The sequence below is a fragment of the Ipomoea nil genome, unplaced genomic scaffold, assembly GCF_001879475.1.
Source record: "Ipomoea nil cultivar Tokyo-kokei standard unplaced genomic scaffold, Asagao_1.1 scaffold1509, whole genome shotgun sequence".
NCBI lineage: Eukaryota > Viridiplantae > Streptophyta > Magnoliopsida > Solanales > Convolvulaceae > Ipomoea > Ipomoea nil.
The window spans coordinates 281,654-309,626 of record NW_017617937.1 but is presented as its reverse complement, the minus strand read 5'-3'; the positions used below and the strand labels follow the sequence as shown (position 1 = coordinate 309,626).

Here is a 27,973-nt window from a genome sequence, read left to right as displayed (position 1 = left end):
GGATGAAGATGATACAATTTTGTCGCACCCGATGCCCAATAGATAAGTGCCAAGTGTACTAAAACTGAGCACAATTCCCGGCTTCGTGCACAGCATCGGAACGCTTTCAGGTTCTCGCACCTTCGGGAACGCTCTAACTTTTATCATTTTTCCGAATTGCAATGGGATTTAACCTACGAGAGTGATCGATTGCCATCGAAATACCTCAATCAAATCTTCTTCACCTCTCATTTTTGTGATTCCGTCGTCTCCCGCGATTTGCCGGAAAACGCTCAGATTTCCATACTTCCGTATTGCTCTCCGGAGAAACACCGTCCATGGCGACAACGACGTCGTTTTCCGGTGTCCAGTGTTGCGTCCAGCCGTCCAATAGAGCAGCTCCGGTTTCTTTTCAGCCGCCCGTATCCGTTAACGTCTCAACCAAGCCTCGGGGGCTCAGAACCCTAAGTTCGCTTGAATTGAAGAGGAAATATCCGATTTTTACCAGGAATGTTGATACACATGGGAAAAGCTCGAGGTCGTTTATTGTACGATGCGATGCTGCTAGCGGAAAGGTTTGTTATTTGTTAATTGTTAATTGTTAATTAATCCTTCATATACATGCTTAAATTTGTATACTCGTATTGGTTGATTAATTTCCGCGTGATAATATAAAAGAATAATTCTTTCGGCTGAAAATGGGAGATCGGTGATGTTTCTTTCAGGCAGTTACGCAGCAAGAGTTTACGGAAATGGCGTGGCAAGCTATAGTTTCGTCGCCGGAGGTGGCGAAAGAAAACAAGCACCAGATAGTGGAGACGGAGCATTTGATGAAGGCGCTGTTGGAGCAAAAGAATGGGCTTGCTCGCCGGATTTTTTCCAAGGCCGGTGTAGATAATACCCGTCTGCTTGAATCCACCGTGCGGTTCATCGATCGCCAACCAAAGGTTTGTCTTGGATAATCTGAATTTTAGAAAGCATATACCTATCACTGCTCATTACTCGAGCTGAATTTTAGTATCATGCGTGCCCTTTCCCAGAATGTTAAAAACTCACTTGTTGATTTCTGCCTACAAAATCATCTCAGGTTCTCGGTGAGTCAGCGGGATCGATGTTGGGGCGAGACTTAGAAGCCTTGATACAGCGTGCCCGGGATTTCAAGAAAGAGTACGGTGATTCGTTTGTGTCAGTGGAGCATATGGTGCTTGGCTTTTTACAAGATAGGAGATTTGGGAAGCAGCTGTTCAGAGATTTTCAAATTGCTGAAAGGACTCTAAGAGATGCCATACAAGCCATAAGGGGACGCCAAACTGTTATTGATCAAGGTTATAACAGCTTCATTTGCAAGCTTTCCCCGCGATTTTGTTTATTTTATGCTTAAGAAATTTGACTTATATTTTTAGTCTTGTGTAATGCTTGATGAGCACTTATTGTTTGTCAACCATATCTCATTCATAAATTCTGTACAGACCCAGAAGGGAAGTATGAAGCTCTGGAAAAATATGGAAAAGACTTAACTGCCATGGCAAAGGCAGGGAAGCTTGATCCTGTTATAGGCCGAGATGATGAGATACGGAGATGCATTCAAATCCTTTCGCGGAGGACTAAGAATAATCCTGTGCTAATTGGGGAGCCAGGTGTTGGGAAAACTGCAATTTCTGAAGGGTAAGTGCAGTTTTCTGTACTATTCTTATTTACACCATACCATGCTGCTAGAACAGGAATTTATTTCAAAAGTCACCATTATTGTCCAAATGTCCATAGCTTGAGCATTATGTTTAGGCTCAAGTATTGCTTAAAGTTTCATGTACTTGTATTGATCTTTGATTACTGATTGACAGGCTTGCCCAGAGAATTGTGCAAGGAGATGTACCCCAAGCTTTGATGAACCGAAGGGTGAGTAATAAAGGCATTCTGTATTCACCTATATCAGCCAAATTATGTTCTGGTTATTATAAATCATTTCACTTCATATTTGCAGTTGATATCCCTAGACATGGGAGCACTTATTGCTGGTGCAAAATATAGAGGTGAATTTGAAGATAGACTAAAGGCCGTGCTCAAGGAAGTGACTGACTCTGAAGGGCAGATTATCCTTTTCATTGATGAGATTCACACTGTAGTCGGAGCAGGTAGGCTTGTTGAAACTTACCGTCATTACTACACATACCATCAAGTTGCCACATATTGCTCTAATTTCCCCTTGTGTTAGCTGCCCCCCAGTTTTGCATGATGGACCTTTGTTACTGGTTTCTAACATAGTGACATGTGAGTTTTATCCTTGGATTTTTTTTTTTCTTTTTAAAATTTCTTTCAGGTGCCACCAATGGTGCCATGGATGCCGGCAATCTCTTGAAGCCCATGCTTGGTCGTGGAGAGTTGCGTTGTATTGGTGCTACCACATTGGATGAATATCGAAAATATATTGAAAAAGATCCAGCATTGGAGCGTCGGTTCCAGCAAGTCTATGTTGATCAACCTACTGTTGAAGATACTATCTCTATACTTCGTGGACTGCGAGAAAGATATGAGCTGCATCATGGAGTCCGAATATCAGACACTGCACTAGTTGATGCTGCAATTCTTTCTGACCGCTACATCAGTGGGCGCTTTTTACCTGACAAAGGTTTGATGCACTTCAGCATTGTTCGTTATTATATTCTACTGTATTTTCTAAAGAGCTGGTTGTTGTGTAGAACAGATCGATAAAGTGCTGACACCCTTTTCTCTAATTGCAGCTATTGATCTAGTTGATGAAGCAGCGGCAAAACTGAAAATGGAAATTACTTCAAAGCCTACAGCCCTTGATGAGATCAACCGTGCAGTTCTTAAGTTGGAGATGGAGAGGCTATCACTTACTAATGACACAGATAAAGCATCCAAAGATCGCTTAAATCGCCTGGAAACTGAATTGTCTCTACTAAAGACTAGACAAGCTGAACTGACTGAGCAATGGGAGCATGAAAAGACCGTCATGACCAACATACAGTCCATCAAGGAAGAGGTATTCAATACAGATAGCATTATCATGATTTTTCATGTGTTTTTCTTGTAATAATAACCATATAAAGGGCGATGACTAATTGACTATAAAACTGAGTGAACTCTTGGTGTGCAGATTGATAGGGTGAATCTTGAGATACAACAGGCAGAGCGGGAGTATGATCTTAACCGTGCTGCTGAACTCAAGTATGGGAGCCTGAACTCGTTGCAGCGTCAACTTGAAGCTGCAGAGAAAGAGCTAGATGAATATATGAAGTCTGGAAAATCCATGCTTAGAGAAGAAGTTTCTGGAAATGACATTGCAGAAATTGTCAGTAAATGGACTGGAATCCCTGTGTCCAAGCTACAACAATCAGAAAGGGAGAAGCTGCTGCATTTGGAGGAAGAGCTGCATAAGCGTGTTGTTGGTCAAGATCCTGCAGTTACATCAGTGGCTGAAGCCATCCAGCGTTCTCGGGCTGGTCTCTCTGATCCTCACCGCCCAATTGCTAGTTTTATGTTTATGGGCCCTACCGGTGTTGGAAAGACAGAGTTAGCTAAAGCCCTTGCCACTTATTTGTTTAACACGGAAGAAGCACTTGTGCGTATTGATATGAGTGAATACATGGAAAAACACGCTGTCTCAAGGCTAATAGGAGCCCCTCCTGGTTACGTAGGATACGAGGAAGGAGGACAGTTGACCGAGACTGTTCGAAGGAGACCCTATGCGGTGATCTTATTCGATGAAATAGAAAAGGCCCATGCAGATGTGTTCAATGTCTTCCTTCAAATCTTGGATGATGGTAGGGTGACAGACTCACAGGGGCGCACAGTGAGCTTCACAAACACAGTCATCATTATGACATCAAATGTAGGTTCGCAATATATTCTTAACACAATTGAAGATAACTTATCAAGCGAGGAATCTTATGAAACTATAAAGCGAAGGGTAATGGAGGCTGCAAGATCGATTTTCCGCCCTGAATTCATGAATCGGGTTGATGAATACATAGTATTCCAGCCTCTTGACCGTGAGCAGATTAACAGTATTGTCAGATTACAGGTATGCTATTTATCATTAATTTTATTGCTGAATCTTTATACACGATATAGAAATCTATCTAGCTTTGCAATTAAGTACATAATTCATTCAATATATGATTGTAGTAGTTGGAACGCTGTTAACCAACTCATTTACTCCTGTTTTTGTTTCTCTAGTTGGCACGAGTGCAGCAGAGATTAGCTGACCGGAAAATAAAGCTCCAAGTGAGCGATGCTGCAATTCAGCTGCTCGGAAATCTGGGTTACGATCCAAACTATGGTGCTAGGCCTGTGAAGAGGACGATTCAGCAGAACGTGGAAAATGAGCTTGCCAAGGGCATCTTGAGAGGAGACTTCAGAGATGAGGATACTATTTTGGTAGACACTGAGCTCACAGCGTTTTCCAACGGACAGCTTCCCCAGCAAAAACTAGCTTTCAGAAGACTGGAATCTGGCTCCAGTGCTTCTGCTGAGAACCAAGAAGCATCTTTACAGACACAGTGATCATGTAAAAATCTTTAGAGAGAGTTTTGAGCATGTTTGTATACGTAAATCTCCCATACAGTTTTTTGTTCTATAACCTGCTTTAGACATGATGAAATCTCTGCCCATATGCCAATTTGAAACATTCTGTAAAGGCAGTTAAGCTATTGTTTATACTGTTCTTTAATGCAGTTTTGTTGATAGCTTTGACAAGTTGTCTGGCAAAGGGTTTTTTTTTTTTTTTTTTTTTTTTTTTCTTTCAAGTGAGAGAAATTTGTAGCCACTATTTGAAGGTGTGCATGAGCAAAGTAAGAAGATTAATAGGCTGTTCTCATTAAGAATTGACTTGGCTAGGGATACCCTCTCATTGCTGTGTTTGTCTAATACCAGAACATACATAATCAATCAGGTAGCCCAAAATGAATATGCATTTGAGTTAGGATGAATATTCATACAAACTTGATGAACATTTTTCCCAAGGCTTGGGTCTCATGATATCATCATTTTGCCTTCCCAACAATGGTGTGACCATGGGATGGTTCAAGACTGATTTGGTTTTGAACCTTCCCAGGCCTAGACGTCCTCCATGTTAGAAGTCTAAGGTAAAGATCCGAACCTTTAATCTTATACGGAGTAATTAAGACACCTTTATTAAGGCCAAGTTGGACCATAATAACTTAATAAGATACCTACCCTTATTAAGAGCATCACCATCAGTGAAGAATGCACAGTTATTAAGAAAATAATATGGAGCCATATTGGGAGAGAGAGTGAAGAAAGAGAGAGGATTGGGGTTCCTCTACAAGAGAAGAAATAATGTGAGCATAGTGGGTCCCACATTCATTTTGGACAACTTGTGACAGCCTAATGTGCCCGCGTTAGACTCGCTGACAGCGAGAGAGAAAGGATTGGGGTTCCTATGCAAAAGAAGAAATAATGTCAGCATAGTGGTTCCCACATTCATTTTGGACAACTTGTGACAGCCTAATGTGTCCGCGTTAGACTCGCTGAGCACGCCTGGCAGTTTTTTTTTTTTTTTTTGGTGGATGCTCTAAGGCCAATTTGGACTGGTCCGGTCCTCCACGCTAGAAGTCTAAGGTAAAAAAATTGAACCTTTAAATCTTATACAGTAATTAGATACCCTTATTAAGGCCAACTTCGACGTTCACTCCACAACAAATTGATAGCATTAGCTGATTGTAGAAAGATATTTGATAAATTAATTATTAGTTGATTACATACAAAATGATTTTTTCAAAAAACTGTTTTAACAAGTCAAAATTGGTTGATAGGCTAACTCTTTTACCAAACAGACCATCGTATGAGATGAGTGGAAGAGTTCCATTGCCGTGGCTGAAAGAGTAAACAAGTTTACACTAGCCAACACAAGTATGTATATTTCATTCACTACGCTATATCTACATATCTGTGTGTTGTTTGGTTTGTTGTCATTTTTTCCGGCCTGAGACAGTTTTCTTCACTGCTCCAACTGAGACCAAGAAGTCATCCAGGGATGATAAGGTCCTCATATCATCTGGAGGAAAATAGCTCGCGGCTTTTCCCAAGAGTGATGTGAAGACGAGGGAGAGGGACGGCCTGGTCACATAGCGCTCTCCCAGGAGATCGTCTAGAAATGCAAACGCCGCTAACAAATCAGACCTATTTGCATTTATCGGGGCAGCGAAATGAGCCGGGATTATCCTCTTGAACTTCCAGTCCCTCACAATGCCATCAATCCAATCTCTAACCTGAAACCACAAGAGCAAATGGGGACATTAGCCTTGAATTATGTTGCACTCAATGCACATCAGTTATGCCCCCGATTGAGCTCCGGCTCAATTGATTGACCAATTCAAAAAAGTTAATCATTGTTGTAAAAATCCGCCTAGGCACCGACTAGGTGCTAGGCGCGCGCCCCTAGGCCGGGGCGGCTTTTAGTCGACCGGCCGACTAGTAGCCCTAGGCGCCGAGTCGGGCGCCTAACTCGGCTACTCCTCTTCTATATTTTCTCCAACCATATACTTGAATTACTTGGCCGCCTAGGCACCACCTAGGCGCTAGGCGCCCCCCGACTAGCACCTAGCGCCTTCTGCAACATTGAAGTTAATAGCTTTGCACCGTTGAGGCATATATGTGATTTACCTCCTCTAGGGCAACGGCAGGTGGGGCCCCTCGAGGTTGGAGTTCAATCCTTTGTTTAGAAGAGGTATTCATATCAAGGCATAGATGTAAGCCAAGTGAACATACCTTTTCCGGAACTTTGCTGAATACCAGTGTCTTCACGATGGGCGAAACGATAAGTTTCTGTGACATTTGAGCAAAGCTAGCGTTAGGCTCCAGTAGATTTGACGGGCCTAGAAAAAGAATCTGGAGAACCATCCTCTCCCATCCTGCACCAATTCAACAATGCATATCGATTCAGATCATCCCAAATGTTTGCTTTTATGTTACAATTTAGCACAACGTGCCCCGCTTGGTAAAAGGCCTAACTAACCTTTCTGTCGGTTCATCTCGTTGTCAACAACTGGCTCTTCGGGGACTTCTTTCCCTTTACTAAGGAGTTTGACAGCCAAACCGTTCTTTGCAGACGCAAGCAGAGACTCCTTGCTTATACACTCGGGTGGACTCCTAGGGACAAATATCACCGCATCAGTCACTAATAAGGTCTGCGAACGCTTATGATAAAACGCCACCTCCACATACGGTCCAATACCTAAGTTAATCCACAAGAAAGGCGTGTTAGATTACACAAACACAGATTGCATTGCTTAGATCCGGTTAGGTGAAAACCATTACCAACTTCTGGAGAGCTAAGAACTTTCTGTTCAATGTCATCTGCCCATGGAGTTGAGAGATCTTCGTCTTGTAAGGTTTTGGCACGAAATATCCCAAAGAACTCGAGTGGAAGATTTAAAGGCCAACTCCATTGCCTCGGTGCCACCCATACCTGTGCCCGTGGAAACTTCCTCGAGAACGGGCCAACAAATATTTTATGCTCATATGCAAACGTAGGCAGCACAATATATTCCACGGGATATCCCAACTCTTTCACAAGCTGCAAACATCGCAAAAATATAGCCGTAAAAAAGTGCAATTTAAGAAATGAACCAAAAAACAAAAAGATTCCAAATAAATCATTGACAATGCTACTGAAATTCCGTTTAACCACCTGAATACACTCTTTGGTTGGTGCAATCGGTGCATGAATCCATAGCCCGCCCGATTTAAGTTTGATTACAGTCATTCTGATGTTTGTTGAGACACTGCTGAAGCCCAGTGCTTGTTCTTGTTCAAATAACCAAATGCAGTCTTTCACTACCTGCCATACAATTAGCATACAAATGTTAGTTGAACAAAAATGTGAGAATAATATCCCAACTAGTGTTTACATATAGCATATGATATTCACACAACTATGATATTAATCCAAATTCAACTCGAGTTTTGACCTTACAGTTCCATTAGCAATTTGCTTATTGGCAGTAGGGTTCATTCTATGAATTCTTTAATACAGTATCATGTACAGTAGGGCAACATAGGAGTTCTCATTGTTCCATGACTTATTGTTAGGAGAGAACAATCAATCTTTTTTTTATTGACGAGGGAAATCTGCAGCCACTATTCAATGTGTGCACTCAATAAATGCCACTGCCAAAGGACCATAAGGAGTTAAACGACTCTAGATTGTTCATAACTAATAGACTCAAACTAAGAAGGCCAACAAATCTCTTCCGCTAGAGTCAAACTTGTTACATTGTAACCAGTTTGGTTGGCGTGAGTGGTCTTACACTCTTATCCCTTAAGAAAGGTTGGGAGTTCGGCCTCCCTCTCGTATGGAAAAACCAATCTGGCCAGCACTTTATCCCTTAATTGGACCGGTCCGGTGCGAGTAGGGATTAGTCGGGCTTAAAGTGCCTTCTACAATTAGGGTCTGCTTAGAACACCTTACCAAAAAAAACTTGTTACATTGTGATTACAAGGTAAAGTTCACCAACTTGGCTGAGATTATCAAGAACAGTCAATCTTTAACCCAAGCAAGCAAGAAAAGCACAGATTTTGCTAGTTCCTAGGGACTAAAACATAGAATTTATATACCCTTAAAATCGAAACTAATAATTGTTGGTTAATCATAAATACAATACTATGCGTATAGATATGGACCTCAGTTCTAATGGTGCGCCGGTTGAGGAAAGGGCCGAGGGGAAAAGGAAACCCAGTGAAATTCAGGTAAAACCTCCCACCGCCGCCACCATCACCGCCGCTGTTCTTGACGGTCTTGGCCGCCGATCGAGAGCTTCCAGTAACGGCGGAGGTTATGACCAAGCTAACACCGTGTCTCCCGCTGCTTCTTCTTGGTTGCAGCATCTGTAAAGACAGGCTCTTTAATGGCGACCCACAAATGAAACTGGAGTTTAGGTCCTTGAGAGATGATGGGCTCTGCATAAGAGGTGTTTTTGGCGAGTGTACAGCCATGGCTGCAGCCATTTTTACTGAGATAGATGCCGTTGATACCCAGAAGGGAAGGTGGATCAAGATTACGGTTGGTTCATAGATTCGTGATGTGGAGAATCTCAAAAGAACCAGTGGCTCTCCAGCTTCAGGTTACATTTTTGACACGTGGAAGGTCCATGACGGATTTTCCTAGTTGGATTTTACATAATTTGTTTTTGTGTGGATGAAATAAATAGTCATCAATATTTTTTTTTTTCCGAAAATAATACTCCGTAGTTATGAATATAAACGCACTTTCCAGAGGAAACCTGGCTTCCCTATTAAGAAGAAGAAGGCTGACCTAATATAAAAGCACTAAAATTACTTCCACTACACATAGTTTTTTTTTTTTTTTTTTTTTTTTTTTTTTTTTTAATAAATAAGTTCTACTAGTTCACTTTTACTCCATAATGTGACAGATAATTATAAGCTATTGTTATCATGTGAGTCCTAAGAAAAATGACTACATCAAGAATTTAAGGGTATGAATAAAATTTGAAAGTAGAACTTAGGAGTTCATGTAGTAATTTTTTTTTAATTGATTTGCCTTTTTCTGTATGATTTTCAGACTATTATATAGAAACGAGTTTACTCATTACACCATCTCAAGTAACTGTGTATTTTTCTTGTCACTAAAACAAAATTTCAAGAGAAAAATTCTTAAATTATGTTTGGGATGGAAAGTCGAATGAGTGGAGTATACAAGGACGGAACCAAAGGGGAAGCAGGGGGTAGGGAGCAGCTGCCCCCCTCACCCCACCCCACCCTATATATAATATGTATATATGTATATATAAGACATGTTTTAGTATTATTATAAAAAAAACTATTAAATATCAATAAGGAATGAGTTAGATTAGTTGATAGAGTACTTGTTTGGCAATTACAAAGGACAAGGGTTCAAATCTTTTGATATTAATATAATAGTTTTACAGTTTTTTTTATTCCTTCCCCTATGACTTCAACACAACCACATTTTTAATAGCTCACACACACATATATATAACATTCTTTTATATTAATAATGAGATGTGTAATTTATAATGTTTTTTCTATTCAAATTATTTTCTCAAATTAATTATGTTTCATATTTTGTTATAAATATTTTTATAAAGTTTCGATGTGTTCTAATTTTTCGCTCATATCCAACAATATTTATAATTATATTTCTTAAGTAATTTAATTACTTATTTTTAAATTATCTCTTTTATTTTAATGTTTGCCTGGAAAAATTTTCTGAATCCGCCCGTACATCTTCGTCCCCTTCAACCGATTTTCTGGCTCCGTCCCTAGTAATATAATTTTTATAATCAGATGTCACAGGTTTGATTTTTGTCAACAATATCCCAATCGATCACATGATTTGCAGACTGTTACACATAAATAAGTTTACTAGTAGAATATAATTTTTGTAACTGAATATCATGATCGAGTTTGACTATTGCTAACACCATCTGCATCATTGCAGCAATGCAAGCACTTTCCTCAGGCCTCAGACGGATTGCTTTTCCACGACCACATTTTAATTTCCTGTTTCTGTCCATCTATATATCCGTCCAAGAGAATTAAGTGAGATAGATGTCGTCGCGGCTAGGTCGTTTGTTGTTATCGATGATGCCAAGGACGAAGCTTCCATGGACCGCACACCCATTTTAATTCCCCCGCTGTCACCATCGCTGTTAGTTCGTCCTCGGAACGTACTCAAAACCGGGCCGCCACGCAAATCATCAACATATCCTCCTGCCGTGCCGGATCGGACACCTTCATTATTATCATTCATTGCGATTTTCCGGCGACTGATATACAACGTACTACTATACGTACAAGTGTACAACGTACGACATGTTTAACCTAGCTAGCTAGCTTCTCAGTTATTCTTCGACGCTGATGTTTCGTGTCGTGGAGGTTTGCTTTTGTCTTCGGGGTTGCTAGGGTACATAATTAATTTTTACAATAATCGTCTATGAATTGCTGGAACACAAACGTGTGTGGAAATTACAAAAATTTGTTTCCTTTTACTACTCCTTAGCCATCATTCATTGTATACGTTCTCTAATATCTATAACAATAAAATATTACTCATCATATCATGATCCCAATTGAAAACCATGGATTAATTAATTAATACACAACCAAAGATTAGACTAATTGGGGTTGTTAATTCCCACGGAAAAAAAAAAAAAGAGGTACTCCGTAATTAATTAATTAACACACAAAATTAAGTTATATGTGTAGCACTTCTATATCAAGTTAATAATAATAATAATAAATAATGCTAGAGACACTTTATATCTTCTTCCTGCAATTCATCACTCATAACGACAACATAGGTAACTATATTATACTTTTAATAAATCTACGTCGTTTTGGGCCATTGTGCGCCCTGGTGCACCGTATAATTTGCCACCAAGATTAATCTTGTTCAAAGTACTCCCTTGGTATGCTTGGTAGTGTGCCACGTCTAGGGTCAATAGTTATTGCGTGGGCCGTGGTCTACACAGCTATGTGGACTATGGTCCTAAAACAACGTTGTTTTGGGTAAATTTTTTTTCATGCGACCCGATGTAACATATATTTTTATAACTCATAATGTACATTATTCTAACACATATTGTATATTATTTTAAAACATAATGTATATTATATTATCTCAGAACTGTCAAAAGTTTCATTATTCTAATACGTAATATACAGTATTCTAACACATAATGTACATTAATTTTACTCATAATATTTATGACGTTATTTTAGATCGTGATCCACACAGCTACGTGGACCGTAATTTGCAGTCTGGGGCTGTGTTGACGTGTTACAAGGCAGAAGCTTGGGTGTGGTTATGGGCAATGTGTTACGCTCTCCCAACTTGAAAGTTAAGAATCGGTGCAGATGGCTGCCAGATTGTGGGTACTGTGGACGGCTAGGAATGAATAATGGATTTGGAATCATACGGGTAGTGTTCCCTGGTTGCCACCTCCGGCTAATACTCTCAAGTGTAATGTTGATGTGGCGGGTTATGGTGCGGTCATACGCGATCATGATAGTAGTTGAGTCTGATTGTTAAAATTTTTGTGTTAATTTCAATTTGTATTCTTTAGATCGTTCGTATGTTGATTTGATTGTTAAGTAATATCGTATATTTAGAATGTGTTTGTCCACTATATCAAGAGGTCAATGAATTATGTAGTTCATGTTTTGACACGAACAACTAGTTCCTTGCCTGTTCTTGAATCCTGAGTGTCTAATCCACCGACCAGTATTTCTCACTTATTTGATATGATTCTTAATGCAGTTTTGGTTATTTCAAAAAAAAAAAAAAACTACATTCTAAGAGACTTACATCTTCTTCTTCTTCTTCTTTTTGTTTTTTGTTTTGTTTTTTTTTTTTTTTTGTTAGTACTACCCACATCATTTTATTTACGCTATTATGGTTTTGAAAATTTTTGTGATGGATCATAGTACCCGTAGTTAACAAAGATTTTGTTTTGTTTTTTGTTTTTTGTTTTTTGTTTTTTTTTTTTTTGAAAACGTAGTTAATAAAGTTTTTTTTTTTTTTTTTTTTGAAAACGTAGTTAATAAAGAGAGTATTAGTTAAGTAAAGTTAAACTGTTAAAGTGGCTGGTGTCTCATCTTTGGGGAACATTCTGTTTCATCTTTTGTAAAAGGCACAGATATTAAGCCAGTAAGATTAGCTTTTGTTAATTATTTATTTGAAAAATAGAGTAATATTACACTGTTTTTCTAATTTCAGATTATAATTTTAGTAGTATTCAATTATTATTTAAAAAATTGATTAAAGAGTAAATTTATCTTCTAATGCTGCGTGAGATAAGTCATCTCGAGTCTTGAGCAATTATATTAAAAATCATGAGAAAATTTTTTTTTTTTTCCATCTTAATTGACGGGTCAAAAAGACCAATTTTTTTTTTTAAATATCAAATATATCATTAAACTTATATATATTTTTGTGTTATTAGACCACTTCACTTCATTTAACACGTATGCGATTGAATTATTAAATAAGTAAAATATATTTAATTTGAATCATTTTTATTTAAAAAAATAAATTATTCCAGTACAATTTGAGTTGTAAATATTTCAATTTTTGATTAAATTATATATATATAAACAGTGTGGTTGAATTCTATATTTTGAGTGTTTGATAGTCAATTATATATATTTAAGTTTTAATTCCCAATAGGAGCAGTATTGACTTTTTATGCTTCAGTAAATTGAGAGAGTAGTTATATATGAACAAATATTACATTGTAATTGTAATAGAGTCAGTAGCACTCAAAAATATACATTTAAGTTTAATGATTTAATTATACCAAATAATACACATTTAAGCCCAATGGTCTAATTATACAAAATTATTTGACACTTACTCCAAAAAAAAATTACCAGGTAGCTAGTAGTGAGATCAAGAGGGAAAATAGTACTTCGTATTATTCTAAAAAAAAAAAAGTAGTTAATCTAATTATTGGTCGGTAAAGATTATTTATAAATTATATTCCCTTGGTCTCATTTTATAGGTTTGATTCGGTTAATGGGATTTAATTAAAGTCATTTTTAATTTAATTTTTTATAATATTAAATTTAATATTATTTCGTATTATACAAAATTGGTCAAAGTACCTACGAGGTTCCTGTACTATAGCGTTTTGTTCAATTTAGTCCTTATACCTTTATTTTGTTCAATTTAGTCCTTATACCTTTATTTTGTTCAATTTAGTCCTTGTACTTTAAAAAATGGTGTAATTAAGGACAATAGTTAATGTTGTTAATATTACGGCTAACTTAGGTTACGTGGCGCTGACGATATTTATATTCTTACTCATATATTTCTTTATAAATATTTAAAATTAGTTATTTTTATCACCAATATATTAAATTAGTATGTCTAAAATAAATAATTAAAATCATATTCCTAATGAGATTTGGACAATTGTCCTTAGTTTTATCACTTTTAAAATAGAGGGACTAAATTGAACAGAATAAAGGTACAAGGACTAAATTAAACAAAACATTATAGTACAAGGACTTTATAGGTACTTTGACCTACAAAATTTATATATTTAAAAGAATTAATTTCACTTTTGGTCCCACGACTTTTGAGTTCTTATCACTTTTGGTGCACAACTTTAAATTTTTTCAATATTGGTGCTTAACTTTGTTATTTTTATCAGTTTTGGTCCTTCCAGCCAAATTGACGGTAAAATATTTCCGAATTTTATATTTTAGGGGCAAAATAGTCATCACATGGAAAGATCTTCAATATTTAAACAAAAGAAAAACCATATTAAGAGGAAAAGAAGAGTTTTCCAATGGTCGAAACTATAAATCCCATAGATCTGTCTGGTTTCTGCGCATCTTCCCCATTATTCTCATCATCAAACACCTATAGATATGATTTTACGGTGATTTTGTTTAGATACTGAAGATGTTTCCGTGGGATGGCGATTTTACCCCTAACAATATAAAATCCAGCAACATTTAGCTATCAATTTGGCCGAAAGGACCAAAATTGATAAAAATAACAAAGTTATGCACCAAAATTAAAAAAATTTAAAGTTGTGCACCAAAAGTGATAGAACATCAAAAATTGTGGGATCAAAAGTGAAATTAATTCTATTTAAAAACTACACAGATAAAATGAACAGAGAGAGTAATTAGTTGTACTCTATAATCTTACTTTTAAAATTTTACTTCCTGGCAGATTCTGATAAGTTATTTTTTTCATGTGCATTCTAATACAAGCATTTACATCAAGTTTTTGTAAGTGTGGGAGTACAAATTGGGAGTAATACATGTAACATTTTCTTAGTTAAAATGCTCTCCATAATTTATACGGAGTAATAACTAACGGACAATTCTTCTTTAACAAATGGTGATATTCTTCTTCTTCATCTCTTGCCCATGATTCTACTCCAAAGATGCCGCCTGAAACAGATCTCCATTTCTCTGTGTCGAGGTTGTCTTCTCCGATGTTGTATTCTGTCTGCTATGTATTAGAATTTAGAAAGCATTAATTGTCGTCTGCCATTTCATGATACAGTTAGTTTGTTTGTGTTGCATTGTTAATTGCAGGTGGTTAGGAGTGTTATTTGGGCGGAGATCAGTGAAACCCTACAACGGCGACGAAAGTACCGGCGAAAACCAAATCGCCGCCGACTCGAGCACCGCCGTGGAATGCTACGCTTGCACTCAGGTCGGAGTTCCGGTATTCCACTCCACCAGTTGCGACGAAGCTCACCAGCCGGAGTGGCAGGCCTCCGCCGGCTCCTCCTTCGTTCCAATCCAGAACCGACCCGGTTCTAGGGTTCCGGCCGGGAAGAGGAGCTCCGGCGGCGGTTATGGACTGCCGTGGCGGGCGCTGGACCCGCGGAGCAAGCGCGTGCAGCTGCTGAACCGGGCGTTCTTACTGGCGCGTGGAATGTCCATCGCCGTCGATCCTCTCTTCCTCTACGCCTTATCCATCGCCGTGGTCGTCGGCTCGCCCTGCCTGTACATGGACGGCGGGGTGGCGGCGACGGTGGCGGTCCTCCGCACGTGCGTGGACGCCGTGCACCTCTGCCACCTGTGGCTGCAGTTCCGGGTGGCCTACGTGTCACGTGAGTCGCTCGTGATTGGCTGCGGGAAATTAGTATGGGACACCCGCGCCATTGCCTCCCACTACGTCCGCTCCCTCAAAGGCTTCTGGTTCGATGTTTTCGTCATCCTTCCTGTCCCGCAAGTAATACGCTATCAATTATCAATTTAAACTTATAGTTAAAATCAAACATATTTTTAAATTTCTTTTAACCCGATATTTTTTGGATTGGGATTAATTCACAGGTCGTCTTTTGGTTGGTTATCCCAAAACTAATAAGAGATGAAAAAATGAGGCTCATAATGACCATTCTTTTACTCTTCTTCCTCTTCCAATTCCTCCCAAAGGTATACCATAGTATCTGCTTGATGAGAAGAATGCAGAAGGTTACCGGATACCTTTTTGGCACTATTTGGTGGGGCTTCGCCCTCAATATCATTGTCTACTTCATTGCTTCTCACGTGAGTAGTCTTACTATCAGTTTAACCTTTTAGTTCGATTGTAATTTTTATCTGATAACAAGTCAGATGAAATATTATCAGTTTAACCTTTTAGTTCGGTTATGATTTTCATATGATAAAGAATGAGATGAAACATTAATGGTTGAAGTTTTGGTTAGGTTGCGGGGGGATGTTGGTATGTGCTGGCAATACAGCGAGTGGCGGCGTGTCTCCGGCAGCAATGTGGACGGAAAAGTTCGTGTAATCGGTCGCTGTCGTGCTCGGAGGGGATGTGCTACCGGTTTCCATTGCCGACGGGCAGCTTTCCTAGTGGTTGCGCCGGTAACTCCACGACGCCGCTGTGCTTGGACGCCGATGGACCGTTTGCGTTTGGGATATACGATTCGGCTCTTGCTGTCATTTCCAGCCGCTCAATCACTATTAAGATTATTTACGCTATTTTCTGGGGACTACAGAATTTGAGGTAACCATTTGACTATCTTTATTTTTCACTGTAAATAGAATTTGAGGTATTTAATTATATATCTATATATATACTGCAGCACATTTGGGAATATGTTGGAGCCAACAAGCAACTGGTTGGAAGTGTTTTTCAGCATATGCATTGTGCTTTGTGGTTTAATGTTATTCACCTTATTGATTGGAAACATTCAGGTAACTAGCTTCAAGTTTCACTTCAATTATATTCTCAGTTTTTTTTTTTTTTTCAATTTTTCGTTAATTGGTACAAAAAAAAACTAATTAAAATATGCAATAATTGAAACATGTTATGATTTATCTCAACTAAAACTATAAGGTGATAGTTGAATTGCACATTTATGTTTTATATATTATTTTATGAGTGACCTTTGACATAACTCTTATACCAAATTAAAGCATCTGCTTCATCTCAACTAAAAGGTTAAGCTGATAATTGAATTGTAAATTTATGTTTTATATATTATATACCCAACAAATGCATAAAGATTGAGGCGATTGGTAGAAATTAAATTAAAGTAAAATGGTTTGGTTTGTATGTATAGGTATTTCTGCATGCAGCGATGTCGAAGAAGAGAAAAATGCAGTTGCGGTGCCGGGATCTGGAATGGTGGATGAGGAGGCGGCAGCTGCCGTCGCATTTGAGAGAGAGAGTTCGGAATTATGAACGGTATAGATGGTCAACAATGGGCGGCCAAGATGAGATGAAGTTAATCAAGGATTTGCCTGATGGACTTCGACGAGACATCAAACGTTATTTGTGTCGACATCTCATCAGGAAGGTAATTTAATTCAAGTCACCACTTTTTTTTGAAGTACTCTTCAAAAAATTAGTTTGATAATTAAAATTTTTTAAATTTGTGTATTTGTGTTTCTTGAATATACTTTCTACATATCGTAACATATACTTTGCTGTTTTAAGTGTTACACTTTTGTGTTTCATATGTTCACATTTGAGGGTGCAGTAGGTTATCACCTTATGCGACTCCTAAGTTCTGAGCAATAATTATATACATTTTTGCTTGTAATACATGAATATAGTCAACTTTAACTTGTGCTAATTAATTACTCCATCTGTTCTATTTTATCTGTATTACTTATTATTCATTGATCAAACTAATTCTGTCTTATTTTTTTTTTTAATATTTTTTTACTTATTTTTAAATTTGATTTTTTGTGTTTAATAGTATTTTAAGTGTAGTTTTTAAATATATAAATTTTATATACTGATTTTAAACTTAATATTATAAAATATTAAATTAAAAATAACTTCAATCAAACTTAGTTAACCGAACTAAACAAATAAAGTGAGACGGAGGGAGTACTAATTTTCTTCCTTGTAATCCATGGATATACTCAACTTTAACTTGTGTTGATGATTACTATTTCCTCCAATTTAGGTGCCCCTATTTCACGATTTAGATGATCTTGTTCTTGACAATATTTGTGATCGTCTTCAACCCCTAGTTTTCTCCAAAGGTGAAAAGGTATAACTTTTTTATTTTATCTTTATATATATATAGATATAAGTAAAATAATTTAATTACATGCAATATATATTTTGGTTTATTAATTTATTATGTTTTGCATATATGTTGCAAAGAAGATGATAAGAGAAGGAGATCCGGTGGCACGGCTGGTGTTCATCGTTCGGGGGCGTATAAAAAGCACCCAAATTCTGAGCAAAGAAATGGTGGCGACGAGCACGCTAGGACCAGGAAGCTTCTTGGGAGACGAACTTATTTCGTGGTGTCTCCGCCGTCCCTTCATAGACCGGCTGCCGGCGTCCTACGCAACCTTCACCTGCATTCAACCCACGGAAGCGTACGGTCTTGATTCCGCCCACCTCCGCTTTGTTGCCGATCACTTCCGCTACAAGTTCGCCAACGACCACCTTAAGCGGACGGCGAGGTATTACTCCACCAACTGGAGGACTTGGGCCGCCGTGAATATTCAGCTGGCGTGGCGAAGCTACGTGCTGAGGACGACGAGACGGCCGGTGAACGTTGCACCCGGAAGCGGCGACGATTGCCGCCTCCGGCAATACGCCGCCATGTTCATGTCATTTAAACCGCATGATCATCTAGAATAATAAATTTATATATGGATCGGATGGCTTCCATTTTTTCACATTTGTAAAATTCAACATCTAGCAATACTAATAAAAGGCACCTATAGGTACTGCACCGTCTATACATAAATGAATGCATCATCTCTTTATAACTTCTATACATGCATCATGCGTTTCAACAAGAAAGGTGTAATCAACTTAGAGGTTGTACATAACTGACTAACTTAAATTAGGAAGATCAATAAATTACTTTCACGAAGAGTCAAACTTAAAATTTTATTGTTACTAAGCTAACAAGCTTACCAATTTGGCTGGAGTTAGTCTCTTTTTACTTTATTTCTACTTGTTAGGTTGCACATCTTGTTAAAAAGGTTTTTAATTACCATTGCATCGAGCCTAACTCCACTTCAACCGTTATGTATCCTGAATAGTAAGTTCTACCGTAAAACTCTTCATGAGATCTGATGGATTAAATCAATCCGGACAACCCAAATTACTTAACTCAATAATAATAAGAATAAATAAATCGATAATAAAGTAGAAAAGACAAGGAATATGTGTCGCGGAGACAATATTTGTATTAATAACAGGAGTTCTACTACATAGACTCCCAAAATTCTACTCCCTTATTTATACTCCCTGAGGTGGCAATCCGAATTGATTATTTTCATCATGTGGGTCCATAGAAAAATGTCTATATCAAGAGCATGTGAGAAGGAGTACAAGTTGGGAGTTTAAAATGGGAGTACACCAAGTATTTTCCTAATAACAGTGTTGTAATATGATTACAAAGTGAGAGAATGATTGGATGATGTCTTAATCAAGACAATAATGAGTTAATTTATACTAAGGTTTCTTCCTAACTGTCCCCATGAAAATAAGGCAGGCGATTGGATCCTCCTTAACCGCGTCCACCCGTGAAGTGCACAAGGCTGAGACCACCCTAGGTTGAGGTTGCCTCCCGCCGAGGTCACCCCAGGCTGAGGTTGCCTCAAGTTGGGGGCGCCTCATACCAAGGCCGTCCCGTGCCGAAGCCGCCCCGAGCTGAGGCCACCCCAAGCCTGGGTCATCTTTCGGGTGGCCCTCACTTCTCCTCGAGTCGGTTTGGTCCCCGTCTCTAATATATCTATCAAGATCAATTTTAGAGAAGAAATCAACGCTCCAGCGCCAGATGATCCTGCAAACCCCAGCGCTAGCCATTCCAGGGAAAGAATTGAATATCCTTAAAATTATGACAACAAAAGAGATGGATGAAGTATTGATGTTCCATCCTAAACCGTGTTCTCTATAATGCTACGTCCTGAAACTCTTTTCAAACCTTTCTCCTTCGCCATGGTTCCCATCTGTGCTACTTCATCCCACTTCTCTTGTCCAGCGTACAAATTTGACACCAAACCATAAGCACTTGGATTTCCAGGTTCTAAAACCAGGAGCTGTCTCCCTGCAGTTTCACCCATTTTCGGGTTTCTGTGAACCATGCATGAAGCAAGGAAAGCCCCTAATGCCGAGGCATTTTCTCTCAATGGCGCGTGGTTCAGAACATGATATGCTTCCTCAAGCCGCCCTCCTCGGCTTAGTAGATCCACCATGCACCCGAAATGCTCGTCTGTTGGGACAACTTTGTGTTCTTCAATCATCAACCTGAAAATGGACAGACCCTCTGCTAATGATCCTGAATGGCTGCAGGCAGATAGTAGTGACGTAAATGTGTAGTTATCAGGCTCAATCTCGTCTTTTCTCATTTGGTTGAATAAGTTGAGCACCTGGGCGCAGTCCCCGTGTGCACCATATGCAGATATCATCGTGTTCCACGATGCCAGATCGCGTTCAGCCATGCGCTCAAACAAAAGCCTGGCTGCACTTAAATCTCCGCATCTGCTATAGGCAATAATCAGAGAATTAACGAGGTGTGTGTCCTTTTCCACGCTTAGCAGCTGATGGACACGCCCATGAGTTTCTCTCGCGAAGCGTAAACATCCAAGCTGCACGATCGCCTGGAGCAAACCTACTAATGTAATGGAATCGGGATTTATCTTTTCTCTTTGCATCAGATGGAACAAGATCACGGCTTCCTCAGCCTGGCCATTGTTAACATAACCCATGATAGCTGATGTCCACGATACAATGTCCTTATACTCGATCCTGTCAAATACTCGTCTTGCAGATTTGATGAGACCGCATCTTGCATACATTTCAACGAGCTGATTAGCTAATTCGGTGTTGGATTGAAGCCCGCGTTTCAGCAGGAACCCATGGATGCCATTTCCTTGTATTGCATCATTCAGATCAGAAACTCCCGAGAGTACACTGATTATCGTGCTTATGTTTGGTTGAAATCCCATCCACAGCATTTCATGAAACAACTTCACAGCCTGATTGGGAAGTCGGTTTTGAAGATAACCAGCTATCATCACATTAAACAGGACGACATCCTTGCGTTCTGTTCTACCAAATACTGCTTCAGCCTGGATCACGCAATTGCATTTCGAGTACATATCCATTAGAGTTGTAGTAGCAACAAGATCAAGCTTATATCCACCTCGGAGTATGTAAGCATGGAGGCTCTTTCCTCCACGCAAGTACTGTCGATCACCACAACTTGACAGCCCATTCGTTATAGCAATCAAATCAGGTTTATGGTTTTCCATCATCATCTGAACAAAAAGCTCCAGAGCCTCCATAGACTGCCCTAGCCTAAGATAACCAGCAATCAAAGCATTCCAAGAACCGATACTCCTCGTTCTAGAATTCACAAACACTGCAGTGGCCTTATCTGGGACACCACACTTTATATACATGTCCATCAGAGTTGTCACGAAAAAATCATTCGAACAATCGATCCCTCTCCTGAGAGCATATCCATGAACTGCATTTCCCTCTTGCAGTGCTCCCATGGAAGACGCTGCTTGAAGTAAGCTAACCAAAGTAACACGATTTGGTTCAATGTTTTCCCTCTGCATCTCATGTGCGACTCTGAAAGCCTCGTAGGCATACCGATCACCACCTTGAGCATAGCCGCTAATCATCACGGTATACACAACAACATCTCTGTCAATTATTTCGTCGAACACCTTAGCTGCATCCCCAATGGCAGCTCGCTCGGAATACAGCTTGACGAGAGACGACCCTACATTTTCATCTGTATTCAGCCCGAGCTTCACAGCATCCAAATGCACAGCTCTCCCAAATTTCAAGTCGCCCAACACGCCGCAGCTCTTCACTGTAAACGTTACGGCTGCGCCATAGATACCGATGCTCCTTCTCTTCAATTCTGCATACAACCCGAGGACTTCATCGTAGTGAAACGCTCTAAAATACCCAACAAAAGTCGGATTCCAAATAGAAAAATCGCGGTCGCTAATTCTGTGAAATATCCATTTCGATTCAGCTAAAAGGTCGAACTTGGCGTAGCTATTGAGAAGCTTGGAGCCCAAAGACGAGTCGTGTTCAAGCCCGCGTGTTAATATGCAAGCGTGTAGCTTCTTCAGAAAATTTGTGTCTGAACAGTTTTCAAGAGAAGAAGCAAGCTTTACAGACAATGAAGGTATATAAAATGGCGGGTTCTCCCCAGGCAAGGTAGAGAACAAGAGTGTGCGAGGTTTGATTGAAAAGAAAATTTTGGGTTTCTTCAATAGAACAGGAATCTCAGAATATAACAGTACATTCATATCCAAGAGTGTTTAAGAATGCATAAACTTAGGCATGTCTTTGAACTCTTGATTTCTTAGATGTACGAGAAATAACAAGAACTCCCAAAATTTTGCTTTTTTTTTTTTTTTTTTTTTTTTTTTTTTACTCTTCCTGGTCTTTCTCTGTCCGTCTTACAATCTGGTCCAGCTCGTTTCAAGAGGCACGAGCTCGAATCCAAGTTATCTCAAAATTCTTTTTTACAAAGAGAGCTCATTTGCCACGAAGTGATTTGACATGGATAGGTTGTTTGGGGTGGCCGGCGGTGACGGTCCGCTCACTGGAATTAGTGGACATGGTTGGAGAGAGAGAAACCTGGACTAACTGATACCAGATTAGAGAATAGTTTGCGTTGATTGCCAAACTCAGAGCTTACACAGAGATACAATAGACTCAGATGACTAGCCTATACATTAGCTACAAAATATATCATGTCTAACAGTTACTCCCTTTGGGTTAAAATTTTTGCAATTAATTCTGCTAGAGGATGAAACCCGTTTTGTGATTAAGATCACCGGTACACCCAAAAGTATTTAACTAATAAACCGTTGTTCCTAAAACAGTAAACCAGCCTAGACTACTCTTAGATTACCCATAGATCATAGTTAACCGGTTCAAAAAAAAATTCGATAAACAATTTTTATAGAGAGTCGAACTTAAGACCTTGTGATTACTAAGTCATCAATTGTTCGACTCATGAGGAAAAACTTACTATTTGAGTATTTGACATGGTATAATACAAGAATGTCAAGTATATTGACGATAAAATGATTATGCAAAATGGTGAAGGAGCTTGGGAAGCCATTTAAGTATTGCAAATTGTGTGGAATGAAGAAAAGTTGGAGACCATGAGAGTTGAATAAATAGAGAGATGTCAGACACTAAAGGGCCATCATTAATCCTTCTTCTCAATTGTATTAACAGCTGTTTAAAGAAGGATGGCACAGTTACTGAAGAATGTTACAGGTTCAATCAGAGAAGTAATGTGTATATGCAGCCAGAAAAATATACAGCAATCAACTTCCATGGCATACAAAACTCTGACAAAGTTGCAACAAGTTTGAGTTTCCTTCCTGGGATTAGCATTGTTTCAGAGGAGCAGGATTAGTGTTTTGACATCTCTGCCTTGGGAGCCGCCTCGTTCGCTTTCCCCATCCCGTTAGGCTTGTCTTCTCGACATTGGTTTCAGTGCAGATGACGACGGGCTGGTTTGTTGGGGGTGGTGGTGGTTGGGAGGTTGCGGTTTTGATGAGGGAGGGAGTTGTCGAGCTTCCACATCGCCGCCTTCCCCTACCATTCTTGCCGGCTTTTCTCTGTGACATTCTTGATTGCCAAGAGGAACCCGTGGTTTTCAGTAGCTCTTCGAATGTCAGAATGTCCTCGCTCACCTCGTGCCTAGAGAGGGAGACCAGACTCGGGAGAACGTCCCTTTGGAAGTCTCGTCTCTGCCTGCCTCTCCTTGCTTGCCCTCTCCGAGGGCGTTTTGGTGTTGTGGCAGCTCCTGATTCTTCTTCTTCGTCGTAGTTGATTTCCAAAATCGATGGCTCGTAACAGCTGCCTTCTTCCTTCATGTCTCTCAACTCGAGCGTCATAGCCTCGAAATAATCCAAGCCATCGGGGATGGATTCTTCAACGGGTTCGCCTTTTCCCGACGAAGCATCCGTGATATTGCGCTCACGACCATCGTTAACTCGAGAATAAATCACGTCCGCTAACCATTTGAGGCAATCGCTAGATGCAGTTTCGTTCGGCAGATTGTTAGCACTCGACGATGAGATGGAGACTATAGCCTCGGCAGCTCCCCTCGTGACTTCTTCAAGAGGTTGCGTAGATTTCTCGACTCTCAACTCAACACTGCTGATTTCTTCTTCAAGAGATGATGCATTTTCTTCGGGTTCAAGAGTTGCGGGAGCCTCCAAGTCGATTTCAGCAGTCGCGATTTTCACAACTGCTCGAGGGAGACAAGGTGCCGGTGGCTCCTCTTCTTCATCGAGAGACAGGTTAAGATCGATCTGATTTTTTAAACCCGAACAACAGTTCCCGAGCCCCTTATCTGTAACAGAATCAATGATACCTTCAGGCGGATTTCTAGACGCTGCCTCATCTGCAAAGACTTTATTAGAATCTGCAGTCTTTAGATTTCCAGAAGAACTAAAAATCTGAACCCCGAAGATCTTCTTAACATTATCAGCCTTGCTCGGCTCACAAGCATTGATGGACGTTGATCGCCTGTCTTCTTGTTTCTGGTTCAAACCCCGAGAGAAACTCTCATCGGTTTCAGACTTTTTAAAAAACTGCTGAGAACAATTCTGCAATAAATCAAGATTCATGTGATAGCAGTTCTCCCCCCGACTGATCTGCTGAAGATTATGCTGCGACTTCGCTATGAACCATGGCAACGACCCCTTGGAGCTTTCTTGCTTGCTTATTGGAGTCTGATAATTATGATTATCTTTAGGCGCTAAATCACCATAACTCACGCCATTAACACCGTCAAATCTAAGTAACGAACACCCTTGTACCTTTCGGGCACTCAAATCCGAACTGTTGGAAGCACCGTTTTTGCACGAAGCCGTTTCTTTTGAGCTTGAAACGGAACTAATATTACCATTCATGTGTGTTTTACCTCCATTAAAGTCTAGGCTTTGCTTCAGTGAATTAATATTCCCACTGGAAGCGGTGAAAAACTGTTCTCTATTATCCTCGGATGATATTACTACGCCAAAAATTGTTTTTTTCTTCTGGAGTTCGGTCTTGGGGTGATTAGGGAATGTAGTCAAAGGCTCACAAGCTTCACTCGGGCCGGCTTGTGAAGATGGAAAAGCGGTAGGCAAATCATCAGATTGAACATCTGCATCAAAAGATTAACCGTTGAAGACTTGAAGTAACGCCAAAGTTAAAGAAGCGATCAATACAGAATCACAAAAGAAGATTGGAATCACAAACCAGAAAATCAAGCCAAACCCGTTATGATTACATTCTTACCGGCATTTATGTCAAAACTCAACCTCTCGGGTCTATTCCCTCCATGAACCGACTGCTTGAGGCAACTTCCACCATTCCTTTCCATGAAAGAATTTTCATGGAATTTCTTCGTTTTTTGAATTCCATCATCGACAAGGGAAATGATTCCGCGAGGATTGGCATCCGAGTCCAAGATTGGGGTATCCTCAATCAGTATAGGTTCATTCAAGTCAGCAAGACAATTGGTCCTCTTCAAAGAATTGGCACCCTGTTTATCTTCATTGCCAATCCTCGAAATTTCTTCGCCTTGGGTGCAGAAAAGGCCAGTCCTATTCACACCTCTTTTCACTTCATCAAGAGGAGTGAGAGACAAACAGCGACTCAAATCCACCTCCTTATGATTCTTGTGCACTTCTCTCATTTTCAAATCATTCATCAGGTCCCGCTGTCTGATGTAAAGGCGGTGCAGTTCTTGGAGCTGAATGGCCAAAACACGTTGAAACAAAGTAGAATATAAGAAGACTGATCGAGCTTCAAAGGCCAATATCCATTCCAAAACTAATAAGAATTCACGCTACATAGCTACCATACAAAAACTTGTGTAAATATCATCAGCACGAGCCATTTCCAAGTCTCGTAAACAAAACAAAATTTTCGAAATAACAAACAATATAATACCTGATGCCTGAACGTCAATTCATGCTTCAAGATCGTCTGCCTCACTTTTTCCTTCTCGTATTCAAAATACCCATCCATGGGAAACCGCGGTGAAAATGAGTCATAGTGCTGACCAATTTTCACCGTTCGTTCATCATGACTCAGTAAACACATCCCATTACTCACATTGCCATTTAGATCCTTCACAGAATAGAATGCCGGTAAAACCGTCTTACATTGTATCTTAGTCCCCATCCCAACAATCTGGCAAAACAAGAGTATGCTACATCAGCAATAGCAACAACAATACCCATAAAACGAACGACGATAATTTCAAGAACAACAAACTATTAACACGATAAAACAATCAAACATAGCAGAAACTATGACAAGCCAAGAAGAGATTATAAGAACCACAGAGGTTGTTCCCTGCAAGTTCCTGCAACTACAAGAAACAACTTTTTGATGTTGACAATTAAGGAAAATTTGAATTTTGTGAGCTATGTCCTGATGTTAAGGAGAAAGTTAAGGAAACAAAGGCATAGAGCAAAAGAAACCTTTTTGTTCCTTAAAAATGTAAAGCAAAACAGGTAGCAGAGATCAGAAAACATGACACCCTTTTATGTGTGTACAATGAAAACTTATCAAAGCAGCCATGGAAGCCATCAATTCCATGAAACATATTAGCCCTACAATAGAAGATCTCCAGTAAAAAAAAGGCACCAATATATCTGAATCATTTCCTTAAACTTTTCCCTTTTACCAATTTCCAATCCACCAAGAAAACCCCACAGCAAAATTCAACAATCAGAACACAGTAAAAATTAGAAATATAATATCTCTGAACAGTAAACAACAAACAGAATTACCTTTATAACCCAAAATTCTTCCCCTAAATCCTTTCAAAAAATAGCAGAATTTAGAACAAAGAAAGAAGCCAGATCCCTCTCTACAGTAAAGAAGGGCAACGCCAAAGGCCCCCACAACCTGAAAGCTGCAATCTTTGCACTGCATACATTGAAGAGAACAACCTTAATACCAAACAAAAACCCATCGGTGTCCCGGATCAATCAAAACAAGTAAAATAGAGAGATCCCAGATAGGATTAAGATATCTTTCTCTCTCTCCAAAAACTGTTTCTCTCTCTAAACCCAAAGCAAAATCAAGCCCTGCAAAGAACAAGGAACCTGAAAATTGTCAACATGTGGTCTCCCTGTTATCCTATATACAGTAGTTTATTTTTCTCTTTCGCACTATGGGCCATTGATTCACACTCATTCTCTTCCCCGATTGGCCAAGTGATAGTTATATCACAACAACGTATCTACCTAATAAAAATAATGCGAAAAAGAAAAGAAAAAAAAATAAGGATTTTCTCTGGGCTTTTGAGGAAGTGAAAGACATGGGTATTTGTAGCACATTTTCTAGATTCTCTCTCTGCCCCCTCTGCTTTTTCGGTACACAAAAATATTTTTTTGTTTTTTATTCATCCCCATTTTTTTTATCCTTCTCCTTTTGTTTTCTTCTAAAAAAACAAATATTCGAAACAATAAAATTTCTTACGGAATCTTAGACAATTTCAACAATGTCATCCCTAAAAAAAATTAGTGAGAATATTTGAGTTGAAGCTCAAACTGAAATCATAGTTGAAAAAATCAATAGGCACTCATCAAGCGCTCGGAAGGTATCTAGCACTTAGACAGCGATTAATCGGTGTTTAGGCGTCCGTGTATTTTTTTTTAAAAAATTGTTTAAAATTTTTAAATTTTTAAATTTGTAAGACTAATAATTATAATCTATTTAATATTTTAATGGTTAATACTAAAATATTAAATATTAACCTAAAAAATTTATAGAGTTTGAACAATTTAAGCTTGTTTCGCTCAAAATAATGTCGTTTTTTAGTGAAAAAACTCATTTAAAATAATAATAGCTAATTGGCCGACTAGGCGGCGTTTAGGCCGCCAATCATGACCATATTTTATATACTATAAAATAATAATATTAAAAATGCACATTATATTCAGAAGATGTACATTATTTGTATACTGAGTATACATTATAATATACAATGTACATTCAGTATACAAA

General features: G+C 39.1%; 5 protein-coding genes across 7 annotated transcripts; 2 read left to right on the top strand and 3 right to left on the bottom strand.

The window, feature by feature from the left end:
- The first annotated feature begins 18 nt into the window (after positions 1–18).
- Positions 19–4,698, top strand: LOC109188973 (chaperone protein ClpB3, chloroplastic). The gene is made up of 10 exons (XM_019339643.1): positions 19–554; positions 705–926; positions 1,067–1,304; positions 1,449–1,644; positions 1,821–1,875; positions 1,961–2,111; positions 2,297–2,605; positions 2,718–2,983; positions 3,098–4,024; positions 4,180–4,698. The coding sequence occupies exons 1-10, from the start codon at positions 318–320 to the stop codon at positions 4,504–4,506; spliced, it is 2,928 nt and encodes a 975-aa protein (XP_019195188.1). The 5' UTR covers positions 19–317; the 3' UTR covers positions 4,507–4,698.
- A 1,087-nt stretch (positions 4,699–5,785) lies between these two features.
- Positions 5,786–9,113, bottom strand: LOC109188975. Its single transcript, XM_019339647.1, has 6 exons — positions 8,647–9,113; positions 7,655–7,804; positions 7,282–7,540; positions 6,980–7,198; positions 6,733–6,875; positions 5,786–6,233 (listed from the first exon to the last, which is right to left on the bottom strand). Exons 1-6 carry the CDS (start codon positions 8,968–8,970, stop codon positions 5,934–5,936), a joined length of 1,395 nt encoding a protein of 464 aa, XP_019195192.1. The 5' UTR covers positions 8,971–9,113; the 3' UTR covers positions 5,786–5,933.
- Positions 9,114–14,833: 5,720 nt separating this feature from the next.
- LOC109188804 (cyclic nucleotide-gated ion channel 2-like) lies at positions 14,834–18,704 on the top strand. 2 transcript variants are annotated; one of them, XM_019339433.1, is made up of 8 exons: positions 14,834–14,947; positions 15,064–15,709; positions 15,811–16,026; positions 16,185–16,489; positions 16,569–16,680; positions 17,049–17,285; positions 17,904–17,990; positions 18,110–18,704. In XM_019339433.1, the coding sequence occupies exons 1-8, from the start codon at positions 14,910–14,912 to the stop codon at positions 18,593–18,595; spliced, it is 2,127 nt and encodes a 708-aa protein (XP_019194978.1). In that variant the 5' UTR covers positions 14,834–14,909; the 3' UTR covers positions 18,596–18,704. The 2 variants fall into 2 exon arrangements, with proteins under 2 accessions (XP_019194978.1, XP_019194977.1); XM_019339432.1 differs by having other exon boundaries at positions 18,107–18,704.
- Positions 18,705–19,845: 1,141 nt separating this feature from the next.
- LOC109188821 (putative pentatricopeptide repeat-containing protein At3g25060, mitochondrial) lies at positions 19,846–22,242 on the bottom strand. The gene has a single exon (XM_019339458.1). It carries the CDS (start codon positions 22,240–22,242, stop codon positions 19,846–19,848), a length of 2,397 nt encoding a protein of 798 aa, XP_019195003.1.
- An 812-nt stretch (positions 22,243–23,054) lies between these two features.
- Positions 23,055–27,278, bottom strand: LOC109189230. 2 transcript variants are annotated; one of them, XM_019340036.1, is made up of 5 exons: positions 26,752–27,278; positions 25,904–26,146; positions 25,247–25,703; positions 24,385–25,112; positions 23,055–24,354 (listed from the first exon to the last, which is right to left on the bottom strand). In XM_019340036.1, the coding sequence occupies exons 2-5, from the start codon at positions 26,135–26,137 to the stop codon at positions 23,341–23,343; spliced, it is 2,433 nt and encodes an 810-aa protein (XP_019195581.1). In that variant the 5' UTR covers positions 26,138–26,146; positions 26,752–27,278; the 3' UTR covers positions 23,055–23,340. The 2 variants fall into 2 exon arrangements, with proteins under 2 accessions (XP_019195581.1, XP_019195580.1); XM_019340035.1 differs by having other exon boundaries at positions 23,055–25,112.
- Positions 27,279–27,973: the final 695 nt, after the last annotated feature.

Coding starts and splice junctions, on each gene's coding strand:
- LOC109188973 (XM_019339643.1), top strand. CDS start 318: ATGGCGACAACGACGTCGTTTTCCGGTGTCCAGTGTTGCGTCCAGCCG. Junction 1,305..1,448: donor CCAAACTGTTATTGATCAAG/GTTATAACAGCT, acceptor AATTCTGTACAG/ACCCAGAAGGGAAGTATGAA. Junction 1,876..1,960: donor AAGCTTTGATGAACCGAAGG/GTGAGTAATAAA, acceptor TCATATTTGCAG/TTGATATCCCTAGACATGGG.
- LOC109188975 (XM_019339647.1), bottom strand. CDS start 8,970: ATGGCTGCAGCCATGGCTGTACACTCGCCAAAAACACCTCTTATGCAG. Junction 7,541..7,654: donor CAACCAAAGAGTGTATTCAG/GTGGTTAAACGG, acceptor CGATGTTTGCAG/CTTGTGAAAGAGTTGGGATA. Junction 6,876..6,979: donor CGAGATGAACCGACAGAAAG/GTTAGTTAGGCC, acceptor GAATTGGTGCAG/GATGGGAGAGGATGGTTCTC.
- LOC109188804 (XM_019339432.1), top strand. CDS start 14,910: ATGCCGCCTGAAACAGATCTCCATTTCTCTGTGTCGAG. Junction 14,948..15,063: donor CTCCATTTCTCTGTGTCGAG/GTTGTCTTCTCC, acceptor TGTTAATTGCAG/GTGGTTAGGAGTGTTATTTG. Junction 16,027..16,184: donor TCTACTTCATTGCTTCTCAC/GTGAGTAGTCTT, acceptor AGTTTTGGTTAG/GTTGCGGGGGGATGTTGGTA.
- LOC109188821 (XM_019339458.1), bottom strand. CDS start 22,242: ATGAATGTACTGTTATATTCTGAGATTCCTGTTCTATTGAAGAAACCC.
- LOC109189230 (XM_019340035.1), bottom strand. CDS start 26,137: ATGGGGACTAAGATACAATGTAAGACGGTTTTACCGGCATTCTATTCT. Junction 25,704..25,903: donor AATTGACGTTCAGGCATCAG/GTATTATATTGT, acceptor TTGGCCATTCAG/CTCCAAGAACTGCACCGCCT. Junction 25,113..25,246: donor GAGTTTTGACATAAATGCCG/GTAAGAATGTAA, acceptor CTTTTGATGCAG/ATGTTCAATCTGATGATTTG.